General features: G+C 38.1%; 1 protein-coding gene across 5 annotated transcripts in view; it reads left to right on the forward strand.

Annotated features, from left to right (window-relative positions):
• The window catches only part of PTPRE (protein tyrosine phosphatase receptor type E), a 145,203-nt gene that overhangs the window by 82,595 nt on the left and 35,748 nt on the right, over positions 1–26,860 (forward strand). For 3 of the 5 annotated variants that reach the window (XM_088131868.1, XM_088131869.1, XM_088131870.1), the window contains 6 exons: positions 11,175–11,277; positions 11,589–11,662; positions 13,304–13,440; positions 18,037–18,127; positions 23,900–23,976; positions 24,100–24,136. In XM_088131868.1, coding sequence (XP_087987994.1) covers positions 11,175–11,277; positions 11,589–11,662; positions 13,304–13,440; positions 18,037–18,127; positions 23,900–23,976; positions 24,100–24,136 — 519 coding nt within the window. The other 2 variants (XM_025165812.2, XM_088131871.1) reach the window with 2 other exon arrangements.

Here is a 26,860-nt window from a genome sequence, read left to right on the forward strand (position 1 = left end):
GAAAACCCACCGAAACTGGCAGGGCAAGCTACTGTATGTAAACAGGGAGCAAACCCCACACTCATTCGCATTAATGATGTTACCTAACTGGGTAATGAAATGTCTGCAAGCAAACAATCAAATTCAGAGAGCACCAAGGATTCCACAGGACAAAAAGGTGCTGCCAAACATATGAGGGAGGGAAGGGGACCCTTTTAAATTTTGTCCCTAATTTTTTAAAACTTTCTAGTTAGTACTTTAAAAAAAAAAAAAACCTTAGTGTTCCAAATGGCAGGGATGAAAATCCATTCTCCAACCTAGCAGAACAGTGGGTTGGCTAACCTTAGAATAACTCTGCATGATTCATGAGCTCAGTTTACAAGGGGGGGGGGAATACTTTTCAGGCTTTTTACTTGAGAAATAAGGTCACTATAGTGTGGTAGTCTAAATGATTTAAATCCAGGGAGAGTAAGAATCTTTCTCCACTGTCATATAAGTCATAATATTGATAGGTAGGTTTTTCAGAGTTAATAAACTATTTTTACATTATTAAATATTCTGCCATAAAATATGGTAAGGTTTCGGCAATTTCATGAAATCTCAGTCTTTCAGTGACTGTTGGGTTTGTGGCTAGAATGGAATCTTGCATACACAAGAATATACCAGATTCCCTCAGCTTCATGTCTTGGTTATGATAATCCACAATATTAGAGCTATCATTTACTACTGTTGGAGAAAGAATGCTGATTCCTAGAAGTTGGCTTCCACCAGCTTTGGCAAAGTTAAGCCAATGTACAGTCAACATTCACTGATGATTCTTGAATTTACTAGAACCCCAGATAATTGATGTTTTCAGTTCCTAACTTCCAAAACTTCAAAATCAAATCCATACTTTCTCCCTGAGTGGATCATACTCCACTGATTTATGGAAGCATTAACTATTTATTATGGAAGGTAGTTTTCTTTCAGAGAAACTACAAGGTAATCATTCACTCATAAGCACTAGAGGATTTCTCTGCCAAACATAAAATTCAGTGGAGAAATAGGTCCACTTTCCCCAACAAGGTGACTTCAATATGTGTTGAAAGAGGCAGTTTGGTGTACTGGTTAAGGCATCAGGCCAGAAACTGGGAGAGCGTAAGTTCTAGTTCTGTCTTAGACATAAGGTGAGCTGGGGACCTAAGGCCAGTCACTCTCTCTCAGCCCTAGGAAGCCGGCAATGGCAAACCACTTCTGAAAAATGCTGCCAAGAAAACTGCAGGGACTAGTCCAAGCAATTGCCAGGAGTCAACACTGACTTGAAGGCACCGAAAAAAAAAAGTGTTTACAGTTCCCAAAATTGAAGGAGTACCTCCTGCTTTTCAATACCTTGGTGGTGATAGCTCTGCTGCATCTGGTAAAGAGAACTAAAATTTTGTCTGAACTGGAATTTCTTAGAAAAAGGGAAGGATAAGTTGGGCTATTGAACACCCCCTATTTCAGGTAGGTCCCATGACTTATCACTGACAAGCTGGACAAGATGCTTCCTTTTCCTTCTACTGCTCTTTCTCTCCCTATTAGGTCCTTTACATTTGATTCCTCTTAGGATCCTTGCATTCAGAACATTATTCAGTATATCAATTAAAATCTTTGAGCTTGGTCATGATGTTAATTACTCTAGGGACTTTGGACTAAAGCTATACAATGCCCGGGGGAAGCTTGTATGTTTTCTGTATTACAGTAGCAGATGTAAACAGTGTAGCAGATGTTCCTGTAATGTTTAATAAGCACATATATTAAGTTATATTTATGACTCAATAAGTTTTCTGTTTTGGTTTTTTAAATACTTTGCTTTGTCCTATTTGCATAATATTAAGGAATGTAATTTAAATTTATATATTACAACCTATGAACATTTGTATAATATATGTCATTTCAGTTCTGAAAAACAACTACTGAGGGTGGGAAAATATACAATAGAGCACTCTCAAATTTAGGGAAAGAAGAGCTCCTCTTTCTTAAAATACCATTAAAAGGAAGGATGAACTTCGAGCATCTTACTGGCTGTTGTTGAAACAGAAGCTGACTAATCTTAGCTAACTTTCCTAAAGCGGTTCTTGATGACTATCATTTAATTTTCACGATACTAAATGCTAAAGAAGACATTCAGTAACTAAATGCATAGTTGAAAAACATCCATGTGCATATGTTTCTGCTAATTACAGGCATACTGGCAAGAAATCCTAATCAGAAATATTGCATGTGGGAAGAAGAGGCCATATCTTTATCGCTAGAACGAGTAGATTCTAAATTACTGCATGTATGGGGAATGGGGAGAATGTAGACTAATCATTCTGAGGAACAATTGCATAACTCCCATTCTCACACATGATTGTTTTTAAATTAGAATCACCCCCTGCTATGCCCCAGTGAAATTAGGTGGAACTGTTGATTGCAGTTACATTAGACATTGTCAGGCCTAGCCCAAGGAACTCCAAGAGACAATGCCAATTCCATCCAGCTATGTTTATTAGCTACAACCTCTAGCAAGAAATCTTCCCAGACTAAAACCCCAGTTCCCAAAGTCCTCCAGCCACAACAGTGTGAATTCCTCAGGGAGGTGCCAGTCTCATCCTCTTGTTCCTCCCACGCGGTTCTGGTGAGCTAAGAAAATGTTTATCTCCCTGAGCTTGGCCTTCATAATTCCATTCCATCACAGACATAGTTTTATAGGGGCATCTTTCTAAAGCAAGTGAGGAAAATGGGAGCATTACACATCTTCAAGATAATTGGTTCTATTTCTCTCTGCAACCTAAGGCTGACTCTGACATGAAAATTTATCATGTGGCTTGAAATCCTAGATCAAATTATGGAATATATTGTCTTGGTATAATATTCCATTTTCCTGGATTTTTGAAGCATGAAGGAAATTATTTAGTGCATTCATCTTAAATTGAAATTTTAAAAATTATTGACATGCTTTAAGTGTAGTGTTTTAGCAGCACAAAGACCAAGAGGACCACCTACAAATATAAGCTGATATTTTGGAATTCCCTTCTGAGCCTTGTTGCAGCATGAATAACTAGAATATGGAGTGATTTATCTTCTCCAGTCTATTGAAATAATCACCTGGCTGAGTTCAGTGAGAGTTAGCTTTATATCTCAGTGGTAGGAAACTTGGTAGACTCAAGGGCATATTTTGAACTAAACAAGAAGTGTTGGGCACCGCTCTAAGCACCACTCAGCCTCCTTGTCCCAGCCCTGGGATGCTCTCCTTACCAGTTGTTGATCTTGCAGAGTTTTCCAGTGGAAAATCACACAAACCCTACTCTGCAAACTTTATGATTTGCATAGAAGAGGAGCCTGAAGGAGGTTAGTGACCTATAGGCTCCAAGTGGTTAACTACACCCTTCCCACCTGGCCACAGGGCTCTTTATTTCTTTGGCTGCCAGAGTCAACAGAGCTTCACCTGTCAGCCAGTGTTTCCTTTTCTTTTAGCTCTGGTTAGGAGTACCAACATTATGGAAGGTATTCCATGATATTATTTCCACTATTAACCTGTTGCCTCCTACCATGCAATGCCTGCCCTTACCTCTGTGTTTGCTATGCTTCAGGTAAGGGCAGGGATTGTGGTGGGAAATGTTAAAGGATCCATGCTAGAAGTAGGGAGAAAGGAAGACAGCAGAGAAGGGGAAGAATCCCCTTCCCTGTTTCTTGCTTCCTCAACTACAGCAGCAGCAGCAAACATCACCCTACCCTCATGTGAGGGGAGTAACTCTGTTGGCCTCATTTGGAAGGCACAGTAAAAGGACTGCTGGGGTGGGCAGGAGGAAAGCAAATCACCAGGGGTATGGGGAAGACCCTGAAACAGCTACCATGGGAGAGCATAGCAATCACAAAATGACCACAAAAATAGCTGCAAATAACTTAAAAGAAGCAAAAAAAAAAAAAATTGCTGGAAATATAGAACACAGAATGCTGGAACTATGGAAAGCTTTAATTAAAATTGTCATAAAGAAGAGAAAATCAAGTCTCCAGGTGTTGGAGACAGAATCAAAATTTTATTCACGATGTGTCCTCTTTTTCTCCAGTTCACATTAAAATGCTCAGGGACTATATGAAATAGATAGTATAAAAATTGTATTTCATAGACAAAAATATTAGTAGTAACTGGGGATGAAGGAGTGTGTGCAACTGGGGAGCAGCTTTTCCTGAATCCAAACCAAGAAAAACAAAATAAGGGGAAGATAAACTTTTCCACAGAAAAGTTTGTTGCATGCAGTTATATGTGTTACCTTGTATGTACAGAGAGTGAAAAAGAAAGAAAAGTTGAAGAGGAAATGACTGAACTGAAGAAAGGAAGAAAATGGATGTGAAAAGAAAAAACAGAAAATATAGTGACTAGGGGAGCAGATGGCTAGAATGAAAAAAAAAACAGTATGAATCAAGAAGAAAAGAAAATGAAAAGCAAAATGTAAGGGACCTCCTGCATTTTTTCTTCTGCCTGTACACAATAAATATGAGAAACTCGCTATTCAAAACATTGTAGGAGAAGAGACATGTTACTCTATGGTACCATTTAGGAGACTGAACTACCTACCCAACAAGATAAATAGACAAAGCAATAGATCCAGATCAATTCCCAGGAAGGATCTATAGACTACAAAAACAATAACAGAACACCATTGGTTGTCACCTACAGCTCTCAAACCACTCAAATGCATTATTAATAAAATAAATTACACCCCATACTGGACAGTAACACTGCACTTTCTAAGGCCCATATATGCACACAGACAACCACCGAACCTTAAGCAGATTTTCATAAGTAACAAGAAACAGCACAATTAATGGTAACATGGAAACCAAACTTTGCAACAAACTTTGATGTCTACTTTGCCCTCACATTTACGTGAACAGCACCATCACAGGCCCTTACAACTAAACATACAAGATTAGAGGCATTTTCACATGCTCTTCTGATGTGATAGGTACCATTTTCTGCCAGGAATGTCCCTCTGGATTCTTTGTAGGACAAAAAGGCCAAACTGTAAGGAAAACAATTAATGGGCACAGTTTGACATCAGGACTCAAAAAGTAATATCAGAGCATTTCAACCTCCCAGGACAATCCATTACAGATCTCAAAATACCCATTTTGGAAAAAAGAAATTTTATCAGCACAATTGAATGAAAGACTGCCAAAATCACATACATCAAAAAGTTGCAAGCTATCTCAGAATGTCTCAACAAATGCAATAGGTTTTTAACACAGTACAATTGTTAATTGATGAGGTAGTTGTACTGTCTCACATGTGACCTGCATCTGGATACCCAACCTGTCTTCTCCCTCCCTCCCTCCCTCCCTCCCACCATATCTCAGTTTAAATCCTAAATCAGTTTAACTATTATATTTGGTCACTATTCATTTGTTTATTCTCAATACTCATTCTTTTCTGATTTTCTAATTTCTCTGTCACTGGATGTTATCAGATAACAGATCAATATTCTGATCTGTTTTTCTAATATTGGTGGCAATATTTATTAAGTTTTCAAGACTTATACTGGCTTTTTTCCAGAAAGGTCAGCTAGTTCTACAGCATGCTTTTATTTCTGAGGCTTATCTTTCAAAATAAGATCTTTCAAGAGCTATAAAATATTATCCTTTGGCACACATCCTTCAAGTCTTTCAATTAAGGATCAGAAATTGGCAAATCAGAGATGATCAAATACATTGTTAATTCATGTTCTTCTGTATTAATTACTTCCCCATGTACAAGATGGGCTTTGGATAAAGTTTCAGCTAATTCCTTCCCTAGTCTATAAGCAACTTGCAATTGATATTTCTGTAAGGTTAACAATAATTTTTTAATCCTAGAATGTACGCAGTACATTGGCTTTTGAAAAATGGATTTCAAGACGTGCTATAAAGCAGGCCTGCACAAAATTTGGCCTGTGGGCTGCATGCAGCCCATCAAGCAGCTTTGTGCAGACCACTAGCATTAAAAAAAAAAAAAAAAACTCAATAAATTTACCGCCGTCAAACTTCATTGCCACCAGGAGGTCCACCGCTGCCCTGAAAGACACACTGCTGAGCTCTTCCGAGCCTCACTACCCACCACCACCACCAGCTCCAGAACTGCTGCTGCTTTGCTAGCTGTTGAACAGCTGATCAGCATGCCAAATATTTCTTTGCAGACCTTGATTATTTTTAATTTATCAGTGTAGCCCTTTTTTCTCTACAAGTTGCTCAGGCCTGCTTTAAAGCCTTAGAAAAATAGCTTTTAAAGCTTCACTATCTTTCCATAAATTAGATAACAGAACCCTGTACTAGCATACATAATACCTCCTCAAGTTTAGGATAATTCTGCTGTGTCATTGTCATGGTTTTTAGGAGTATATGCCATGCCTCTAATAAATAATTTTGAAATGGTACAGGTCCCAAGCTTGTAGTGCTAGTATTAACAAAAACAGTGACCATTTTGTCAACATCAAAATATGTCAGAAGTGGTACATTAGTTAACAAGTCTTTAAGCTCTGCAGCTACCTTCTTGTAGATATCTCACCACTAACACTCAATATCCTGAAACAATTGCAAAGGTGAGATAATGTGGTTGTATTTGGTACAGTATAAATTTAGACAAAGAAGTACTTACCTCTAAAATCTTTGTAATTTGTCTTATTCTATTGATTAGACAAACAGTTTCAATTTTAATTAAATCAGGATTTATACCATTCATAATTTCATACTACTTTGAATTTTTATCTATGGTATTGTTCTCCAGTATTTTTTAAAGTTTACTATCTTGCAACCATTCACGTTTAAAATAGCATGTCAGTTTTTCCCCAGATGTTTTGAAATTAAAGCTTCAATAAATAATTCTTGGAAATACTATGTACTTTCTCCTTGGTGTTCATTTTCCTTTGCTTCCTCCTTTGGTGAAGAAAATCAAGTCCACAGGAAGACTAGAACTATATTTTATTGATATAAGCTATAACAACATAATCTGTCAAGTCTGATTGTACTTTACCTCCCTCTTTCATATACCCCAGTGAATCAGGGAGTTTTTTGCCTGCACTGCTTCCAAATATTATCTTGGTTCCCAGGACTGAAAGAATATTTCAGCCCTCTTTGTCTAGGTAATGGTTCTTGCTTATTCTGTCAAGGTCATCTCCTTTACTCTCTATACCAGTGTTTCTCAACCTTGGCAACTTGAACATGTGTGGACTTCAACTCCCAGAAGTCCCTGCTCTACAGTGGGACATGAGCTTACCTGGGGCTGCCACCTGGAAACTAGGATGTCATCTACCAGGAGGACTTGGCAGAGAATGTGGCAAATGGAGAGGATGTCTTCTGCACGCACTCCCTGACACATTTTCCCACCTAGACAACAAAACATAATTTTGGAGCCAGGTTTTTTTCATGTTTTTAGAGAATTAGGGCTGGGAACAATCTGGCTGAAAGTGAAAATGATGGGGTGGTGTCAGGAAGTTTTTATTTTAGCAAATCTGAACCAAATATCCCTAGGCCAGTCATACTTGGGAGACCCCAAAACATCACATGTGTAAAGTTTTGTGAAACTAACTATGGTATAATCATTATTTCAGGAGGGATAAAATATTAAGAACAGAATAATGCAATGTTCAAATTCTATTTGATTGGATTTATAGAGCTACTTCTGGAAATGCTGTGAGATCAACATGTTTATGCTGCTCTGTTTGCTATTCTGGTTTATCTTGCTGTGACTGACAAAACAATACAGTAGAGTCTCGTTTAACCGACCTTCGCTTATCCGACATTCCGTCTTATCTGACGCCCCTAAAAAAAACAACAACACGCATAAATTGGCGACGAGAAAAGTGTGCCGCTTGTTTGGGAGCGTGAGTGTACTTTCTTGTTGCTCCTGACGGTGGCGCCGCAACGCAAAAATCGATTGCAACAGGCGCGGCGGATCGTGTTTTTTTTTTTTTTTTTACCGCACTCAATCGTTACTGTGTGTTATCCGACATTTTCGCTTATCCGACGTTCTGCCGGCCCGTTTATGTCGGATAAGCGAGAGTCTACTGTAACTGGTAAAGAATTGATGGGGAATTTTTCTGTGGTGGCTACAGAATATGGGGTGCTTGCTTAGTCACTGGCATGCTGCAAGAACAATACATTTTTTACTTTTGTTGGACTGGGAACATAGAAATGTGTGGTATTTCATGGAAACTGAACCTAAAATTAAAAACAGAATTAAATGTAATATTTTATTGCACTACCTAAACTCAGAATACATTTCTATATAAAGCATTTTTTCAATGTTGTTTTGTGTGACTTCAATCTTCTGCTCTTTTTCTTTCAACTTCAGTTTCTATTTTGCAGGTATATCCAATTATTCATGCTATCTAACAGGATAATTAGTTTGCATATTTCTGCTCTTTGCTTGATTCTCTACCTCTGTCACACTGGGCTATACGGTTTGCATTTTTATTTCAACTCATCTCTTCTTTTGATTTGATCGCAGTCACATAAAGTACAGTGGTACCTCGGGATACGAACGTAATCCATTCCGTGACTCTGGGCGTATCCCGAGTTGGTCGTAACCCGACGCAAATTTCCCCATAGGGTTCAATGTAAATCCGGTTAATCTGTTCCACCCTCCGAATTTGGTCGCACCCTGAAGCAAATTTTCCCATAAGGTTCAATGTAATTACCGTTAATCCGTTCTGGTGTCCGCGGACCACGCGTCAGGGGCGGGAGAATGGCCGGAGATTCAGCTGGGCACTCCTAATATAGTTAAGAAGTTATAAACAATTTAACACTGAGTTGCTTTGTCATTGGTATCTTGGTGAGGGATGAAGATTTGAAAACTATAATTTTGAGAATACCTTTTCCTAATATTGTTTTACCTTTAAAGCAGGAAGTGCATAAAATGTACTGTACTGTCATTTAAAAGCCTAGTGTGGGACTGGAAATTTATCAGCACTTTCCCCCGTTTTTTTAATATTTATATATATATATATATATATATATATATATATATTAAAAAAATGCATTTTTAAATATATTTTAAACACTTACATAGAGTGACACTGTTCTACTTATTAAATTATTTGAAGGAAATCTTAATCATATTTATGTTCTTTCTCTTCTCTATTACTTTATGCTTCTCTTGTTATGTGCAATTATATTTTCATTGTGGCTTCTGTTTCTGAAATAACTGCATTTAATTTGCATATTAATTTTGCAAAGATTGTATATTAATAAGTGCTACAATGACAGATCAGTGAGCCTAATGCTACTTTTGTAGAGAAAAATAAAAATAATGCCATAGAAGGAAAGATGCTTTGCAAAAGCAGAACATCCCCATTACCAGATCCTGACTCTACTAGTTTAAAAGATTAAATAGTAGATAATGTGGAGAATTTTGCCTCAAGATCCTGGTATTGCTACCAGTCAGAATAGACAATGCTAAATGAAATTATTATTTGCCTTACTGCATTTGAAAGGTAAATAAAAATATTTACAGGAAGAAAATCAATCAAGTAAAAACACTAGTATAATACACTAGAATGTTTAGGATATTTCCAAAATGGTAAGTTAATTAGAAAGAAAAAGATAGCAGTCATTTGTAGATAATGAAAACTATGACATTCTTTGTCAAAATAGGGGCTAGTAAGAGAAACAGTATAACCTTTATATAAGTCAACTTCTTATGTTTCTTTGAACCTTTGTAGGAAAGCAATGCTTAGAACAAAAAGGGTTTTCCAGCTTCATACTGTAACTAGAATGTGGATGCAAAGTCTGCATATAATTGTCAGATAATACATCTTTTTAAAATGTACGCTTAGCAGATTTTCAGTGATGTAAGCATTGTGTCTGAGAGATTGAATTATAAGTCTTGCAAAGTCCCTATTTCCTCTACAATCATGTTTATTTTTTTTCTTCAATGCCATTCAAAAAATGGTCAAATATATTTTATCTCTTCATGCTCATTGAGCAAAATGTTTTTTGGATTTAAAATCCTTATCAAATAATATCAACTCATTTTCACACATTTCTTTTTGATATAATGAGGAAAATCACCGAGTAAAGAAATTCACCTCAGTAGACATTATTCAAGAAAGGTTTATTCCCCCACCCCCACCCCAAATGCGAACTTAGTGATTACTGACAGGGTTACAGCCAAAATAAGATCTTGGAGGAGTAAGGGAGGTACTATCAGCATGCTCAGGAGAAATTTGGCAATGCACTAAAACTTTTTTTCCAACTGCAAATTTAAGTTGAACACCTCTAAGTAGTATTATTTGAGGGCTTGCTAAGGATAAAGATACATACAGGCAGAAGCAAGTCACTTTCTTCTGTACTTAAATATTTTGGTTGGGTTAAAATCCTGAAATGCTTTGACATTAACCTGTGTTCTGAGTATTACTGTATTGTGAAAACAGATGTGTTATTATTGTGACAGATATGTGTTATTAGTGTATACTGTTTTTATATACCTTTTGCCATAGCTCATCTTTTCTTTCTTCTTCTTGAGTTGCTATTAATATCATGTGGGATCACTCACAATTTTGAACTGTTTCAATGTTATACTATACTACTACATATCTACTTTTCCTATCCTTTGTAGAAAAGAAGATAAATATACCATTTTCAAATATGAAGCTAGAAAGATAAATATTAATTCCTGTTTAACTTTTTAAAACAATTTGAGGCTCGAGGTTAACAGTTTATTAATAATCTTAATAAAATTGACATTTTATGGGAACTTGGCTGAATATATATTGGTCTTTATTTCATTTATTCAAAAAGAGGTCATAGGGAATTATTGTTGTGTTCTCTTCTGCAATCTGGTTTTTCAAATTTCCTCTGCTACAGTTTTGGTGTTTGGCCTGCAAGAAATGAAAACAGGTATTACATTAGGTTGTTCAGATTTTACGTGTTCCAATAAAAGTGTTCCAATATAGAGGGACATCTGTGATTGCGTATACAATACACTAAGTTCTAATGTAAAAGCTCCAAAATATTTCAGTCCTTTAACTTGTTTCTTTAAATTAAAATATTTAAAATAATCTTCACCATATTAAATTTCCTTTATATCTGGTAGTGACAGAAGAATATTACTCGCTTACAAAATGCTATGCATAATTTGTGTACTTCTTCTCCACTAGTTCTCTGTTTCCTATCAGTTGGTGATTTAGCACCAGCTAATGTTTGTTTTTAATTCTTAGGTCCTCCAGGAGAAAATGGTCAGCCATCGCATTTGCTGACTTCAATGCTGATCCTGATTTTAGTGTTCATAATTTTAATTATTTTAGCTGGCTATTTCTTCAGGTATGTATGAATCAGACTCTTGATGTGGAACTAGTTGTTTCTTGTTACCATGTGATCTCATAAGGAAATGAAAGTTTGTATAGCTACAGCTGTGCTGTCTGTAATTTCCCACATTAGTCAGTGTAGTGGAGGATGTTACAAACCATTTCTGTGCACCAACTATAACGTTTACAACTGAAAAAATGATTAGAAGAAGCTTCTCCAGAATTACATGGTTTGTGAGCTATAATGAAGAGTATTTTTTATTGTAATTTATCTGGTCTCATGAGACCTATGCTGTGGTCTTCTAAATGCTTCTTATGTTTATTAAGGTTCCGAAGACACAGAAAAGCTGTTGTAAATTCCACTGATAAAAAAATGCCAAATGGAATCTTAGAAGAGCAAGGTAATTATTTCTTTAATTTTATATAAAGCTTTACTTATTTTTATAATATAATGCTGAAAGAGGAAGCAAATAGGTATTACAGTTGATGTAATTTGACAACGATTACTCTTTAGAACAGCTTTGTATACATAATATGTTTGTATTCATAGTACAATTTGATTAAGCAAAGAAGGTAGGATGAATAGTTTTTTTTAAAAAAAACTTGCATTTAATTAAGTTATACTTTCAAGAACTCCATATATATATGTGTGTTAGATATAGAACTAATTTTACCTGTAAATGTGTCTGGAGTCAATTTTGAACAGTGTGCATAATTATTTTAAATAAGGAAGTGTACCAAAATTGTGTTGGAACATGACAAACAAATGTGAAAACATATGAATTAACATATGATGGAGGAAGGTCAAAGGAAATTTGGGTTAGTTTCTGTATAAATTGGTGCTGGATGGGGTGGTACTGCCCCAGAAAAACCCAGTGCTCAATTTGGGGGTTCTCCTAGACTCACAACTCCTGCTCAAAGAACAGGTGGCAGTCGTGCTTAGGAGGGCCTTTGCACAGCTTTGTGTTGTGTACCAGTTGCGCCCCTTCCTGGATTGGGAGGCTCTGCTCATAGTCACTCATGCCCTAGTCACCTCCAGATTGGACTACTGTAATCCAGTAATTGGGGCTGCCATGAAGAGTATCCGGAAGCTTCAACTGGTACAGAATGTGGTGGCACAGGCAGTTATGTGTGCTCCTTGAAGAGCATACATTTCACCTCTGCTTCGAAAACTGCATTGGCTGCTAGTCTGCTTCCGGGTTCAAATCAAGGTGCTGTTTTTGACCTTTAAAGCCTTTCATGGTGTGCGGCCAGGTTATCTGTAACCTCTGCCCATGTGACCTGGTTATGACATCAGGCCTGGGGGTCTTTGGAAACCAGAGACATTCTTAGATGGCTCCACTATGATTGATATTCTGATGTCTCAGTGGGGTTTGTACATTTCAAAATGTTTGATATTTTTATTTTAATAATTACTTTTTATCCTATTATAATGATTGTTTTTATCTATTTGCTGTTTTATTCAATTGTTGTATGCTGCCCAGAGTCGCCTGTATTTGTATACCTAATAATTCTCAGTATAAGTGTGTATGTCTATCGGTCCAAATCAATCCACTGCAGGATAAAGACCTCTTCATTGAAGATGATGGACTGTAATCTACTATGCTAGTTCAGTGTGAGTTGATGTATAGATGTTTTTCAACTTCTCAGTCTAGGGCTAAGAGAAAGTGATTGACCCAAATATACCTACCTGGCATGCATGCCTGAAGGAGGATTATAATCTGGGTCTCTCCACTTCTAGTTCAGCACCTTAAGCTCTATATCACACTGGCACTCTCTCTCTTTAAAAAAGTAAAGGAAAACACCCCCTGAAACACACACACACACACACACACACACACACACACACACGATTCCTATATAATGCAGCTGTAATTACAAAACTATCTATAAATACTGTAAAGCTAGTAATGGGTTTGCTTTTAAGTTAGCTGTAGAAATATGGTCTTAATTTTAAGCCTTTGTTTCAAGTGTGTAATGGATAGAAAATATACATTGCTTTTTGTCTGTACATATACTGTGCTTGCATCTCCTTTTGACAGAACAGCAAAGGGTGATGCTTCTCAGACAGTCTCCCTCTGGCCCAAAGAAGTATTTTCCTATTCCAGTAGAGCTCTTGGAAGAGGAAATCCGGATAAGAGCAGCTGATGATGGGAAGTTGTTCCGGGAAGAATTTAATGTAAGTTGTCTTATTTTGTTATTTTATTTTAGGTTTCCAGATGTTTTAGATTATTATTATTATTCATAATTCATATGATGCCCAACTCCCAGCAACTGTTACAACTTTTAAGATCCTTAACTATTACCCTTGGGAATTAGTGAGAATTATATTCCAAAACATTTGAAAGGCACTTCCACTACCTGTAATGCTGCACAGAGAGCCACCTTGCTACCTCATAAACAATTAAGTAGTTTGGGTATTTTGTTCTCTAGAAATTCTAAAGATAGTGATGTTCATATAGTTTAGAAGTACTGTATGAGCTGAGAACCAAGTGACAAAGAAAAGATTCACACATCACACTGAAATAATAACATAATATCACTGCTTCTTGCTTAATGTTGTTTAACTCAAACATTGTGGTTTCTAAGCCATGTTTTAAATCTAGCTATTGTGGTGTATTTCAATAAAACACAGATGTTTGCTAGTCATTCTGTCCTACATGTTGCTATTTTCATACTTACAGATCCTGCTTATTTCCAGAATTATGATCTCTGCCTTTTAAAAGCCATTCAGTTTTTAATGCAGTGGCAGAATATTTGGTGTGTACCTTTTACCTAGCCAGTAAGGCTAATAGTAAGCAATTGTAGGAGTTGTAATCCAAAACATCTGGAAGGCAGTAGGCTCTCTACTTCTACCCAAGTGACTTTTTACAAGGAAAAACATTGGATTAATAAGTACTTTTTAAAGACACCTAATGGAGAAAAGAGATAATTATAATAGAGCTATCCCATATCAATCTCCGTCTCATGGTGGCTGGAAATACTGGAAGTTGAAGCCCAAAAAATCTGAAGGGCACCAAGTTAAGAAAGGCTGATTTAAAGCTTTCTAAATATAGTGTCTCAGTTCAGCCAGAGCTGAGAATTTATTTATTTTTGCTTCCTGCTGCATTGTGGTTGCATACATAAGGTGGGTTTGGGGGGCTGGCAGATAGCTGATAGATAATCTCTCTCTGGCTGCTGAAGGTTAGTTGCATAAAACAACTTACTTTCAATTCTGGTTTGTTTCAGCAGTTGTGCAGTGTAGCTATGATGATCACATGTTTACATTAGTTTTAATTTTAAGTTTATCTAAGTGAAATCAAGGTTGCCAGTTAAACTGTCAGGCATGAAATAATGTCCTTTAGCGTGTAGCTTTGTAATTGGCAGGACTGTATTTCAGCAATTTATATTATGATTATGTGTTTAAAATTTGCCTTTTCAAGTCTGAATTAATGTGGGTACGTTGAGTTGTGGGGTTAAAGGAAAGTTGTAGGAAAAAACGACAATACAAATCTGCAACAATAATGGCATGCTTAAAATGTTCAGTGTGAGAGTTGATTTTGTGCTTGCTCTGTGTTCCTTTCTCAAGCAGCTTTCTGGAGAAATACTGAAATAGAAACAAATCTAAAAAACCTCCCTTGCCTCACATAGCCTCACAAAGGGAAGTTCAGTTTTCCAGTTTTACACAATTTGTCTGATTATGCAAAAAGATGTGTTCAAAGAGCAGAGTAACTTTTTAAAAAGCTTTCATATATTTGTCAAATATATTGAAGTGAAATTAAGGAAAGACAGCTTATTAAAATAAGATGTAGTAAGTTTAGTTTATAGTTATTCATGGTCAGTTTTCAGCTACTTATTTTATGTTCTTGTTGTGTATGTATGTGTACAAGAGAGAGAGGTGATTTTTTGGTTTTGGTTTAAAGAAAAAAAACTTGCAAAGCCAAAGCAAGCATGCATATTGAAACAACAAATGCAACACATTTATGTTGTGACAACAGAATATAACCTACACAAGAGACCTCCTTATTAGCTGGTAAACACTGATTCTTCAGTCTAGTTTACACTGGTTTTCAAAGAAAAGTCTTCACAATGCACACCTGATTTAAACCACAATTAAGACCATGATCTATATGTGTAAGTTATAACCTTTATTCCCCTTACTATTTTATTAGGGTTTTCAAACATCCATATACACCCAGTTTTGCTCTTTCCAGTAAGAGAAAAAGGCTGATCTTCCTTCATACTGCAAATAGCATGTGATCAATAGAGGGAGTTTTCAATCAGGTTAGCAGTAATGCCAAAGGGTTAAAGTAGGTTAACTTAAGTCCCAATCCAAATAACAAGTTCTTTCTAAATCAGTTGTAGAAATAAAACATTTATGACAAATTCTGCCCCAACTTCAACCTATGTAATTCAAAAGGTATTATCTCACCTGTGAGAATAAACATAATAATACTGTATGTGGTTATGGAGTATATTTTGTTCCATTAAACAACTAAGAAGTATTTATGGAACCTACTTCTCACCTGCAGTTTATCCTCTGCCCTAGCTGAGTGAAACAGCTGTAATTTATAATTAGATGTCTCAGCTTTAAAGCTAACACTCTCTTAGCACAGCTTCAAGGTGTGCAAACTGTGTAACCCTTTGTTACCCATTATCTTAGAGGTAAGGTCAGCTGATTTATTGTGGGTGTCATCTGAATTGCATTTGGGAAGGGATGGGCATGCTAATTCCCCTGTGGCTACTGTCCAGCTTCAGATACAGCTATTTTCTCTCCCAGCATTTGCTGCCTTCATTAGCACTTTCTTTTTTAACTCCTTTCCTAACCATCCACACCTCCTCCTGTTTTTTTTATACCAATTTCTCTCCAGGCTTCCACAGAAAGACAGCAGAGCTCCATTCTTGTATCTGATGAAGAAAAAGAAACTATGCAGTTCTATCTTTATCTCTTCCTAGTCATCCTAGTGGCATGTGTGTTTGCTCAGATCTGGATATAGGGATTGACTAGGAGTATGCTGGGTGCAAATTAAATTTGAAATTATACACAATGATTTTCCAGCAGAATTGCTTTTGTTGTTTATTAGTTTCAGTCTTGCAGCTATCTGTAGTCAGTTTCAGTTCTCCCACTGAACTGGGAGACCTTATAAGACCTAACCAGATGCATAATCTTGGGAGTGTCTGACACCCTTCTCTCTAGGGATCTTTCTGCTTTGGTATCTTCCTATATGATTTTGAGTTAATTGAATTAATTTTGAATTCATACTAATTTCTGAATATGAACTGAACTAATTTTCAAAGGGGATCTGTGGTGAGAAGCAGACAAATAATATTTTAAAGAAGACCAGATAGAGTTTAGAAATCAGACCTTCCTCATTCCGGCTGCAGTGTTATGGTTGACTGATGTTTCCCTGTTGCCTGGTGACTTGCTGAAAAGCGGAAGATAAAGCCAACTCCCTTGTCTATGAAGTCTGGATTGGATTCACTCAGGACAACACCATTCAGAAATGATTTGGAACTACTTTCCTAAAGGCAGGACAAAGAGTGCAGTGGAGACAGCCTGCAAGAATCATGTGTAGCTCTTTAACTCAGTAGTGGAAAAAGGCCCTTGGTGGATATTATGTAAATTGGGAATTATATCATTCCACCTTATACTGCATAGATCAGGTTTCTCAAGGGTTCTGTCCCGTTCTGGGCATCATACCTTTAATATTTCAAAAAACAGGAACAGGTACAGAGAAGGCCAGAGAGGATTATCAGGGAACAAGAAGCCAAGTCCTTTGAAAAATGGTCTGAAAATGGAGCCCACTACCCACAAATGATGGGCTCCCTTCACTAGATGTGTTCAAGATGAGGCTAGGCAGCCATCTCTAAGTTTATATTCAGCACTGTTTGCAATATCCATTTATATACATGGGTGTGTGTGTCATAAAATTAAAGATGGTGATTGCATAATTGAAGCCCTGCCTTTTTTGCATCTGCATCAACATCGCACACATGTGCAAAGGCACAAGGCTTCAGTTGTATGGTTGCGACTGCCATCTTGGCTTTTTGACCCCTGTGCAGATGCCATTAAAGTGCACTGTTGCAAAACCAAAGCTTTGCACAGCATCACTAATTTCCACTTTATCATAAAGTCACGTAGATGTGATTGGCTCATTCTCTTGTGCATTTGTAATTTCTTATTTTCAGCACATGCTGTTAAAAAATTGAAATTCTATATTTATTGCTGTTAATTCTGTTTTCTTTCAGAAGCATTTATCTGTTAGCTTCTAATGGCAAATTCTTTCACTATATTTAAAAAAAAAAAAGTTAACGTTGCTTTCAGTGCCCAAAGTTTTTCAACCTATCCCGTTTTAGCCAAAATGTGAATCAGTCATCACCACATTTGGTATGCCACTAGTACTGCATATATCCCAAGGTTAATAAATGTATATTTACTGAAATGAATACTTACTTAAACGTAAGCAACAGAGTTTTAAGAATTTTAAGCAAAAAGAGTCAGCTCTTATTCATGGTAGATTTATGATATCCTATAATACATAAGTCATGTTCAGATAAGAGGTTTATATTCACACAAGAACAGTTTATGAAAAAATAAAAGCCTATCTGGCTGAAGAACAGAATTTGGTGCATTCAATAAATTTTGAGATGAATTTTAGGATGAATGTATGACATTTAATATTCTGGTATAGATAATATAAAATTTCATAAAGTATAAACATATATTTTAACCATCAGCTCTGTTTATTTATTATTGGATGCTATTTTTAAATCAGACAATTTATATTTTCTGTAGTCATTACCACCTGGATATATGCAAGGAACACTTGAGATGGCAAATAAAGAGGAAAACAGAGAAAAAAACAGATATCCCAACATACTACCTTGTAAGTATTGCCAATACAGAACTCAAAATTCTAAATAGTCTAATATTTTCCAGGCAACTGGTCATATTAAAAACAGCTAAAAAAAAAATAAGCAGCTGTCTTACGATATCAAAACTAATACATTTAAGGTGGCATAAATATCTGTTTGTTTGTTTAATAATGTTTATAAGCCACCTCAATCCTTTCAGTCAGAATTCAGGTCTGGGTATGGGGCAGAAACACCCCGTGCTTTTAGATGATCTCTGGCAAGAGCGGGATGGGGGTGATGCATGCATCCTTGCTCTGCTTGACCTCTCAGCAGCTTTCAATACCACTGACCACGGTATCCTTCTGGACCGGCTCTGGGGATTGAGGGTGGACGGTGCTGGTTTTCTTCCTTTCTCTGGGTTGATACCAGTCAGTGGTGATTGCAGCAGGGGGGAGAGATCCTGCCCTCTGCCCCTACTATGTGGGATGCCACAGGATTCGGTGCTCTCTCTGCTCCTAGTCAACATCTACATGAAGCCGCTGGGTGAGGTGATCTGTTGCCATGGGGTGAGGTATCATCAGGATGCTGATGATACCCAACTATACATCTCTGCCCCTGGCGAATTAAGGAATGCTGTTGATGTCTTATCCCAGTGCCTGGAGGCTGTGGGGATCTGGATAGGGAACAACAGGCTTCAACTGAATCCTGCTGGTTCTGGCACTATGCCATCTTTAGTACTGGATGCGGCTGCACTACGCCAGACAGACCCAGTACATAATGTGAAAGTCGTCCTAGACTTGCAACTCTTGCTCAAAGAGTAGGTGGCACTCATGGCTAGGAGGGCTTTTGCACAGCTTCATGTTCTGTGTCAGTTGTGCCCATTCCTGGACTGAGGGGCTCTGCTTACAGTCACTCATGCCCTGGTCACCTCCTGGGTGGACTACTGCAATGTGCTCTACATGGGGCTGCCCTTGAAGAGTATCTGGAAGCTTCAGCTGGTACCGAATGCAGTGGTGCAGGCAGTTATGTGTACCCCTAGTGTGGCACATATTACAACTGCACTGGCTGCCAGTCTGCTTCAGGGTCCAAATCATGGTGCTGTTTTTGACCTTTAAAGCCCTTCATGGCATGGGGCTGGGTTGTTTGAAGGGCCACCCGATTATATCCGCCCATCCGATCGGGTCTGGCAGAAGAGGTGTGTTGCTGGTCCCATCTGCCAAAGAGTTACATCTGGCAGAACCCAGGAGATGGGCCTTTTCTGCCGTGGCACCCATCCTGTGGAACATCAGCTCCCCTGAGGTGAGACTGGCTGCATCTCTGCTGACCTTCTGGAAGTCCCTCAAAACCTGGTTGTGTCAGCAGACCTGGGGGTCACAAGGGAATGGTGATCTGATGAGGTGGCTCCATTGTTTGTGATATATGATGCTCTCTCCTAGCCTTTTAATAATAATTGTAATTTTTATATTTGTTGAATGTTTTTTTAAATTGTTTTAATGGCTTGATTGTACACTACCCAGAGTCACATTTTGTGAGGTAGAAGGCCATGTAAATATGATAAATAAATACAGACAGACAGACCCTGGGCAGCCTGCAATTCAAAATGTAATACATTAAAACAAAAGAATTAAAATAATAAAGACACTCAGTTTTACAGGTACATATCTGACCCAGACCCGTACACATACATTTGTATATTTAGTAAGAGAGAAACTGTCAGCTGTGTGGTACAAAAGTATTAAAAATGAGCCAACTGATCTACAGTTGCTATGAAATTAGAAGAAACTAATTTCCCAGAGTCCCATTCTCCTGGCCACTGCCTAGCCAGCATCAATTCCCTAATCAGCCTATCCTACAATACTGCTTTTATAAGGTGTTTCTGATGATACCTGCTTTGCTTCCTCTTTGGTGTTAGCAAATGAATTACCAGTTCACTTGCAGAAATTGTATATTATTTTAAATGCAATCATTCATATAAATATAAACCAATCAAATCAGGTATTGCCTTTGAATGTGCTCAGCCAAAAAGAGCACTAGATTATCAAGGGAATGTGTCTGCTGCTTGTCTGGAGACTTGTCTCGTTGCATGCTTCCACCCAGGAGGTGACCAGCTGGTCATTTCACACTTTTGAAAAAATTATTTCTTTTAAAATTCTAATATGCTGCTGAAGTCTTGTCTGGTTGCCCAGCAACTTAAAACATTATCTTCTGGGGGTTATGTAGGAAATGAAACTGCCAGAAACTCTTTGTAAAATTAAGTGGAGTCTTCCAATTATAGACAAAAGGAAGTATTTCTTCACAATCTCTGGGACCTGGATGGGTTCCAGAGGGACTTTGGGATTTTCCCTGGGGATCTAGTTGCAGTTTGGCTGGAATAGGCAGGCGACTGAGGTCCTGAATTGGATGGCTCTTATACAGTCTCTCCCTGTGTGCCAATCCTGCAGTGCACCTTGGTTCTCCAAGGAGCTGCAGGAGATGAAGCGCCAGAAGAGATGTGTGGAGCACTTCTGGTGGAAGATTAAGAGCAAGTCTGACTGAACATGAATAAAAGCCCATATGCTGTTGTGAGGACTATTCTTGCTATCTGGCAGATAAAAATCATTCAGATTTACTCAGAGTTGGACTCCAGTTGGACAAGTCCAGTGGAAGTGCCTGAGATGGAGTCCTATAGGATTTTCTGGAATCTGTTTGTGGCTGTGATTGCTGAGGAAGTGATCCGGGTGCCCTGAACTCTGAGCTCAGCCACCTGTTAGTTAGATCCATGTTTTTCCTGGTTGGTCAAGCTGCCCAGGAGGTGACCTGCAGTTGGGTCCATGCAGTGATACCTGCTTCTATGAGGGAGAGGGTCTTCCTGTGATATGCCCCCTTCTCAAGAAGCCATACTGTACCTCAAAACCCTGGACAATTTTTGTCCAGTCTCCAATCTTCTCTTTTTAGAGATGGTTGTTGGGCTTCAGCTCCAGAGGATCTAGGAGGAGACAAATTGTATGGACTCATTTCAGTTGGGTTTCAGGCAGGTTACAGTTCAGAGACAGCATTAGTCATGCTTGTTGATGACCTGTGGCAAGGTGAGATGGGGGTAGTGCATTCATCCTTCTGTTCCTTGATTTCTCAGCAGTTTTCAATACAGTTGATCATGATATCCTTCTAGACTGGCTGCAAGGCTTGGGAGTGGGGGACACTGTTTTGCGGTGGTTTTCCTTTCTTTGTGGTTGGTTTCAGTCAGTGTTAATGGGAGGGGAGATTGTGTTCATGCCCCCCCCCCCCGGTGGGATGCCACATGTCTTGATGCTCTCACCCCTTTTGTTTAACATCTACATGGAACTGCTCTGTGAAGTCATCTGTCAGTTCAGGGTCACACATCATCAGTACACTGTACACATATGCCAAATATGCATTTAAATTCCAGGACAAGCAAGTAATGCTGTCAAGCTTCAGTCCCAGTCTGTGGAAGTTGTGTAGGTCTGGATGGAGAGGAATAGACTTAGGTTCAATCCTGACCAGACTGAGTAGCTATGGATCTTTGGGCCCCCTTGGTCTGGGAATCTTCCATCTTTGGTCTTTTAATCCAAAGACCAAAAGAAACTAGTGTTTTCCATTGGAAAATGTATTAAAGCTGTCCTGCTTGGGCTAAGGTACTTTTGGATTCAGAGGCAAGAAGCACACTCAAATGACTAATCAAGGTTTTATTCCAAGGCAATATGAGAAACAAGGAGAAAAAATAGAATACAGCTTACAAAGATTATAATATGGAATGGCAGGTGGAATGGCGGGAGGACCCCTTCTCCAAGCTGACAAGCATGCAGCACTTCTCAGGTTAAGTTTGCACTGAGGTTTTACACTGGAGGAGCTTCTGTCTGGTTTATATAGATCATAGACAATAAACAAATGTCTGTGCATGTCTATTAATCTGCACCAAGCACAGGGAGGATAGGTGTATCCTATTAACATGCCTACCTGCCCTTGGTAAGAACAAGGAGGTTTATCTTATTCTTGACAGATTTCATTTACCAATGCCAAGAACAAGGCCATGCCAAGGACAAGGAATGTCTTGTTTATACCAATTGGTTCTAGCCAAAGATAGAGAGGGTCATACCACCATACCCAGGTGTTTCATGCCAAGGATGAGACAAGATAGTAAAAAGAATAGATGTTTTAGATTAGCTGATGTAGTGCACTAAATATTTCAGTATATTTCACTATGTACCTATTATATGGAAATATAGAATTTTATGTACCTAAAGGAAAGAGGGATGTACCACTGTCCATTTCATCCTCGCCAATCTTCTGGTAGGACCACCACCTCTGCAAAAGCTTCCCATGTAAGCAGTCTGTGTGGCATAGAGGAGCCTGATGTAGATTGGTGACTTGCAGGGCTTCAGCTACCCTGCTACGGGACCACCCCTCCCACACTGCCATGGCAAAGTTTTGTGCCTCCATGGCCACTTCTGCCTTGGCTGTTGGAGAGAACAAGCCTTGCCTTGCAGCCATTTTTTTTTCACTCATAGGAATATTGATCTTGTGGAAAACCTTCCACAAGATTAATACTCCCATTGGAAAATGTAAAATGAGGATTGGATTCCAGTGCTAACATGCAGAATACGAATCAAAGGAGGTAATAAATAAGTATTTGTAAGCCAGCCTGGAAGTCTTCCAGTGGAAGAAGGGGACAAATTTATTTAAATTAATTTCAATGTAATTAATTATATTAATTTGGGGACAAATTAAAAGCTGCTTTATCTTTATTTGTCTCCCTTATGGGAGTGTTTTACCAGATGATACTATCTGAGATGGTGACAAGATTCTGCTAGAAGTATTTAAGAAAAATGATTCTTCAGTTCTTTAGATTCCAAAGCAGCTGCAGTAGTGACCAAATTGACCAAGTGTTGTTTTTGACTGCACTAGAAGCCATGCCCAGCTAGAATGGCCATGTGGGGGCCATGGAGCAGGGAAGGGGTAGCAACAGCTGCTGCAATGATTCAGCCTAGGTTCCATAGATTGGTAATTGAGTCTGAAGGATGTAGTTTCCCCAGCACTGAGGGTCCCACTTCCAGTCCTCACACCATCCTCTGTCCTCACTTGAGTTTCTAGGTTATAATCCCTACCACCTACTATGTGAGGATACCAGTGTTGCTGGCCTCATTTCAATGGAGCATCAAAAGGAATACTACGGCAGCAGGAGCTTTTCATGCCACATATTTTCCTTCTATCTCAAGGACATGAGCTCGCACATCATTCATGGGGATTAGATAAATTCACAAGGAACAGTTACTAATTCTGATGTCTAATAATTAATTCTAGGAGAACAACAGTGGAGTGTTGCTTGGGGACATCAGAACCTTATTATGTTCCTAATCTTGGAGCCATTATCAGGAAAAAGAGCATCATAGATTTATTTGTAAAGAAGTTGCCCCTAAATTACATGTTCTATGGCCATTTATAATGGTAAAATTAATGCCACCATTGAACTGGTAGCCTGTGAAATTAGCACAACACAGGACCCAGTGGATTCTAATTCATGAAATCTCATGTTGCTATTAATCATTCTTTTTTATCTTCTAAGATTTTGCATTTATATTCATGATATATTGCCAAACTTATGCTTGAAAAAAAATTATTATTTTAGTAGGATGAGTGCATGGTGTTAGTCAGTACAGAAGCTATAATATTTATAAATAATCATACAGTGTTGTATTAAGTGACTTTTTAGATTAGCTTTTATTTTCAGAAGAAAAGTACACATTTAGAGCTTTATCCACATTTCATCCATGTTAGATATAAACAGTTCTGAGTGTTCATTTTTACAGATGATCATTCCAGAGTAATTTTAACGCAGATAGATGGAATTCAGTGTTCGGACTATATTAATGCTTCGTATATAGATGTAAGTGAAATCTTTTTCTTATTCAATTACTCATTTTTCAAAAGTAACTACATACTGTTTTAAAAAGCATCTTTTAATGTGTATTCTTGTAAAAATAAAACACATCTCTTTATTTTCTCACAGGGCTACAAGGAAAAGAATAAATTTATAGCTGCTCAAGGTACCTTTTGGCTTCTATTGTTTGACAAGCTTTTTTTAAAGGTTTTATTCTGTACCTCTGCATATGAAAACAATTTAAGAAATACTTAGTTTCCTTTTACATTTAGTATAAACTAAGATTTTAAAGATTTTGTAAATTAGTTTTATTTATTGTAAGATTAATAAGTATGGTCAAAGCAGCTAATTATTTTTCTGAAGAGACTTTAGAGTGAATAAGAAGCTACTGAGAACTGATTTGGAGAAACAGTGGTGTGTAGTACGAAAGGGAAGGAGAGAAGCATGCAATTGGCCTTTTTTTGTATAATAATTTTTTATTAAAAGTTTTAACTACAACAGTAAAAGATAATACAAACTAAAGAAGAAAAAACAAAGGTGCAAAAAAGCCAAACAACCACAACAACCCTAAGACAGCAAATTCCCACATTCCTCATGGCAATATAAACAATTTCATGATCTCTTTACCTCCTCTCAATTAACAGATATAAAAACATAACTCATCTCCTAACTATAGGCAAATCCAATAAATAACATCTTCTCCAATTCAGGTGTCAGCAAGAAGTCCAAACAGAGCCCTAAAATAATAACATTAATTAACATATATAAAACTCCACAATGTTTTTTTCCATTCCAAATGCCAACAATTCCAAAGAGAAATAACAACATATCCCATTCAAATAAACATTCCATACCTCAATTCTTGATTATAAACAAATCCACGTTTAGCAATATAAAGTAATCTCAATATCTTAATATAAACAAAAGACTAAAATTTAACATAACAAAGAGGGGTATAAAAAAACAATTAAATATAAAGCCAGTTTAAATATGCTGTTAAGTTAGGATACATAAAGTAACTATAGAGGAAAAAGCTTATACACCATGTGAAATGTAAGTTAATCCAATGCACATCTTTTTTCCAGTCCAGATATCAGCAAATCCAAAAAGAACCACCCAAAGTAGCAACATGTCCCATTTTAGCCCTGGTCAGATATATCAACTTTGTATTCCTTCTTTTTAGGCAAAATGATCTTGCTCTTTAATCTATTAAGATGATTGTTGATCCTTATTTTGAACTTCTTCAATATTTTTTACAGCCTCTTTTGTAAGTCCAACAAAAAGAAATTGTTCCAATTGTTCTCTGGGATTGTCGTTTTTATTTCCTTCTTAATTTTTAAAGCTTCATCCAATCTTGTCTTTATATCTGATGATAAATTCTTATTCAGATTCTCGTTCATGTTGTTCTTGGGTAGACTTTGTTGCATTTCTTTTCTGTAACATCTTCTTCTGGCAACAGACTGTTCTCAAGAAAACACAGTTGGCCTTGACTCACTCCCTGTATGACATCTGCATAAGAATTTGAGATACAGTGGTACCTCTAGTTACGAACTTAATCCGTTCCGTGACTCTGGTTGCAACTTGAGTTGGTCTCAAGTTGAGGTAAAGTTTCCCATAAGGTTCAATGTAAATACGGTTAATCCGTTCCGCCCTCCAAATTTGGTCGCACCACGAGGCAAATTTCCCCATAAGGTTCAATGTAAATATGCTAATCCGCCCTCCGAATTTGGTCGCACCCCGAGGTAAATTTCCCCCATAAGGTTCAATGTAAATACGGCTAAACAGTTCTGAAACATGCATTTTATTTTTAAACCTCAAAAACCTTCCAAACACCACAAAAACCTTCCAAACGCCACAAAACACACCACAAGCCTCACCGAACGTCTCCTTGCTACCGCGATCTCGCCCACAGGAAGCCGCGACCGCGTGGCAGCAGAGAAAATGGCCGCGGATCCGGTTCGTAAGTAGAGGCAGAGTTCGCAAGTAGAGGTAAATTTTTGGGGCTGGAGCTGGTCGTATCTTGAAAAATTCGTAAGGAGGGGCGTTCGTAACTAGAGGTACCACTGTATTCAGAAAATCAAGGGAGAGTTAGTAGGGGCCACTGTGTCTGTGTGTGCGTGTGTGTGTGTGCACACCTTTGAGTCAGTGTTGACTCCTAGTGATTGCCTGGAAAAGTCCTGGCAGTTTTCTTGGCAAGGATTTTTGGAAGTGGTTTGCCATCGCTTGCTTCCTAAGGCTGAGAGAGAGTGACTTGCCCAAGATCACCCAGCTGGTTTCATGTTGAAGGTGGGACGAGAACTGACAGTCTCCCAATTTCTAGCCTGGTATCTTAACCACTACACCAAACTGGCTCTTAGTAGATGTCATTAGGAAAGTAAAAATGAAAAGTTTGGATTAGTGTTAAACATTAAAATGACAAAGATAACCCATCAGCATGTTTAGCAAAGTTATAGTTTGCAAGAAAAAATGAAGGTGGTAGACATTTTGGCGGGTCCTAGGTGGATAGTATGCTGGAGAAATACAGATACAGGTAGTCCTCGACTTATGACCACAACTGGGACCAGAATTTTCATTGCCAAGCAGTGCGGGTCGTAAAGTGACATGTCATGTGACCACATTGTTTAATGACCCCAATCCCGGCAATTCCCCTTACCATTGTTAAGCAAATTTCACCAGTCATTAGCCGAGGACCCACCCCAATCCAAGCCATTCCAGGCTTTTTCCCTCCCAGCCCTAAGCCTCAGTAAGTTAAGAGACTGCCTCCCCCCACCTGCCTATCTTCCCCCTGTCTCTGCCCTTTTGGCCACCCTGCACCCTGCCTTGTAGGGCAGCAAACAGCTCCTGAGCCACAGCACAGCATGAAGCTGCAGCTGCCCCAGCCCAGCTGCGC

Source organism: Python bivittatus, unplaced genomic scaffold, assembly GCF_059951505.1.
Source record: "Python bivittatus isolate LINGU-HERP-01145 unplaced genomic scaffold, Pbiv_v1 ctg000980_np1212, whole genome shotgun sequence".
Classification (NCBI taxonomy): Eukaryota; Metazoa; Chordata; class Lepidosauria; order Squamata; family Pythonidae; genus Python; species Python bivittatus.